Source organism: Aquarana catesbeiana, linkage group LG01 (genome assembly GCF_042186555.1).
Source record: "Aquarana catesbeiana isolate 2022-GZ linkage group LG01, ASM4218655v1, whole genome shotgun sequence".
NCBI classification, from domain to species: domain Eukaryota; kingdom Metazoa; phylum Chordata; class Amphibia; order Anura; family Ranidae; genus Aquarana; species Aquarana catesbeiana.
Window position 1 is genome coordinate 982,495,176 of NC_133324.1, and position 3,274 is coordinate 982,498,449.

Consider the following 3,274-nt stretch of genomic DNA (forward strand, 5'->3'; position numbering starts at 1 on the left):
ATGAGGCCGGGCGGATCTCCTTTTATGATCTGCGTGACCCGATCCGACATCTCCACACCTTCACCACCACCTTCACTGAGCCCCTCCATGCTGGGGTATATGTAAGTGGAGGTTATATAAAGATACGTGGGGGGAATCAGAAGTGAGAGATCTGCCCACAGACATCACAAGGTGGATTATCTGATTGGTGATTGGTGGAATACTCATCCAATAGGAGGAAGCAGAGGACAGGAAACATGAGTGATTTATTTATAAAGCTGCAGGTTCCGGGGCCGTCATCTTCATCCTAAACCTCACTTCACTACCTAGTGTGTCACTGACCAGGAACAAGCATGCAGGAGGTCAGATTGGTCAGCCTTCACTGGCTGCATGCTTGTTCTGGGTCAGTGACACACTACATAGTGTAGCCAAAATTGAGGTGACAGCCCTGGAGGCACTCCATTAAAGTGTATCTATAGGCAAAAATATTTGTTTCAGATTTGTATGTGTGGGGATGGTTTAGGACCCCTGTCAGGTATTCACTGCTATCCAGTGCTACATTAGAGGGCTTTCCCCCTCACTTCTGGTCACTTTGACCACATTTCACCAGACAGGAAGTGAGGGGAACTCAGCAACACAGACAGATAAAGAATTCTTTTCTTTAGTAGAGTAGGGGAAAGATCAGAACCCATCAGGTTTTTATTTCTGTCTGTGTCCCTGTTGTAGCTTTTCTTTAATTTTTTTGTCTGATAAAACGTTGTCACCAGGACAGGAAGTGAGGGGAGATCTCTCTAATGGAGCCCCGGATAGCAGTAATAACCTGACGGGTTCTAATCCTCCCCCACTCCATCCAAATCTAGAACAATAGGATTTGTCTAGACACACACTTTAATATCCACAATGAGCGTTCCTACATTTCTGTCCTCACAGGTTCCTTTACATGACCAATCCATGGATCTGTGGATGCTCCTCCCCCTCACTGTGATTGGCTTTGATGATTGGCACTATGAATACAGCCAGTGCTAGTCTTGTTCCTATTGGTTATGATGTAGAGGGGCCGGGGATTGTGGACAGGTGACGGGGGTATACAGTCTCAGGAAGTGGAAATCCTCAGCTCTGTATATGGGAATATTGATCAATGATTGGATATAGATAGAATGATGGGAGGGTTTAGACGATGACTACAATCACCATTAACCCCTTCAGTCCCGGTACCTCTATGATCCTTATGGAGCCGAGCAATTGTTCCATTTCCTCTATGGCCCTATTCAACTGATAAAGAGAAATAATTCTCATATGATTTACTAATGATGAAATGACATGACTAAGTGCTTATATGCTAATGTTAGGTTCTTTATATAATAACAGGTTCTCTGTCTAGAATGACTTTACAGAAAGAAGTTATTAGAACAAATTGTTGTTCTCGGGATCCTTGGAAGGTCTTGTTGGGGAACATAGAGACAGTTGGTCTCCTTCTTCTACAATGAGGGATTTGGGAGTCTGGAGGTGGGACAAGCTGATAAGGTGTTCAGAGATAACAGAAATGAATGTCTCTTGTAATGAATGATGTGCTGCTTGTACAAATTCTTCAGTGAATGATTCCATCTGTAAAATGTTGATGTTTGGGATGATCCTCCATGACAACTGTTCAGGATTGGAGGGTAAAAGCCTCCCGTTTGGATGAAGAGGTCAGATCCTTGGTCCACCTGCCATGTCTAAGGATCCCCACACATCTTCATCTCTCTACTTTCTAATCTTTACTTTTACTTTGTAACTCTTCTCTTCTAAATAAACTTCCAGAAGCTTCACCGGGATCAGAGGTTGTTATTTCCTCATCACATTCCACAAGAACTTTGTAATCCCGATGGAACACATCCATCATTTTATTGGGACACACAAGGCTTCCTATGGTCAGGATTGTCTTACAATGTTACATTTTCCTATATATAGAAGACACAAACACATCACAGAATGGAACAAATAGATCTCCTTTGCTTGGTATGACCCGTCTTCATGTTACTGTAAATCTAAAATTAAAGCACACGGATATTTATTTCTATTACAATTATTATTCCTTGTTTGTTTTTGTTCTGAATGAGTATTACGGAGTAATGTCCGCTATTCTATAAAGTTACATGTATAGAAAATTTACACTTACATATCTATTATATGGGGAATATTTTTTCATGTTAAATTCCATGTTAAATTTAGAGTTCTACTTATTTATGTTCATTCTTTAACCACTTGCGGACCGCCTCACACAGATACTGCGGCAGAATGACACAGGCAGGCAGAGTAACGTATGGGTGCCGGAGGCGGTCAGCATTGTTCCAGGAACGATCCGTGCTGAGGGGGAGGCCACCGATTCATGGCCACCCCCTCGCGATCGCTCCTGAGGACCGAGAAGCTTCCTTTGCTTCTGAACAATAAACAGAAGCAGAGGAAGTGATGTCATCTCTCCTCGTGGATCCTCTTCGTTCCGGCGCCCGAGGAGAGAAGACATCAATGGTGAGTTTGCACCAACACTAGTACACATAGGCACATAAAACCCACCCCCTGATCACCCCCCTGCACCCCCTGTCACAGTGACAGCAATGGCAGTTTTTATTTTTTTTTTACTGATCACTGCATTTGTGACAGTTCTAAGTGTTAGGGCAGTTAGTGGTAGGCCCCTTTAGGTCTAGGGTACCCCCTAATTCCCCCATAAAGGTTTAACCCCTTGATCACCCCCCAGTTAACCCTTTCATCCCCTGTCGCCAGTGTCACCAAGCAATCTTTTTTCTGATCGCCGTATTGGTGTCACAGGTGACGCTAGTTAGCCAGGTGGGTATTTAGGTTCACTGTCAGCATTTTATAGCATCAGGTACCCCCATATACTACCTAATAGTACCTAATACTAGCCCCCTAGTTAACCTTTTCACCAGTGATCACCATATAAGTGTTACGGGTGATGCTGGTTAGTTGTTTTTTTTTTCTATACCCGCTGTTTATTACCCAATAAAGGTTTAACCCCCTGATCGCCCGGCGGGTGATATTAGTTAGGTTTTTCATGTCCGATAGGGTCTGCGTAACCCCAGGCAGCATCAGATTTGTGCCAGTAGCGCTAACACCCTTGCACGCAGCATACACCTCCCTTAGTGGTATAGTATCTGAATGGATCAATATCTGATCCGATCAGATCTATACTAGCATCCCCAGCAGTTTAGGGTTCCCAAAAACACAGTGTTAGCGGGATCAGCCCAGATACCTACTAGCACCTGCGTTTAGCTCCTCTGCCCAGCCCACCCAAGTGCAG

General features: G+C 44.0%; 1 protein-coding gene across 1 annotated transcript in view; it reads left to right on the plus strand.

The window, feature by feature from the left end:
* Nucleotides 1-391, plus strand: part of LOC141123888 (tripartite motif-containing protein 75-like) — a 1,284-nt gene extending 893 nt beyond the window's left edge. The window contains exon 1 of the mRNA XM_073612079.1: nucleotides 1-391. This exon is cut by the window's left edge and continues 893 nt beyond it. Coding sequence (XP_073468180.1) covers nucleotides 1-146 — 146 coding nt within the window. The 3' untranslated portion in view covers nucleotides 147-391.
* Nucleotides 392-3,274: the final 2,883 nt, after the last annotated feature.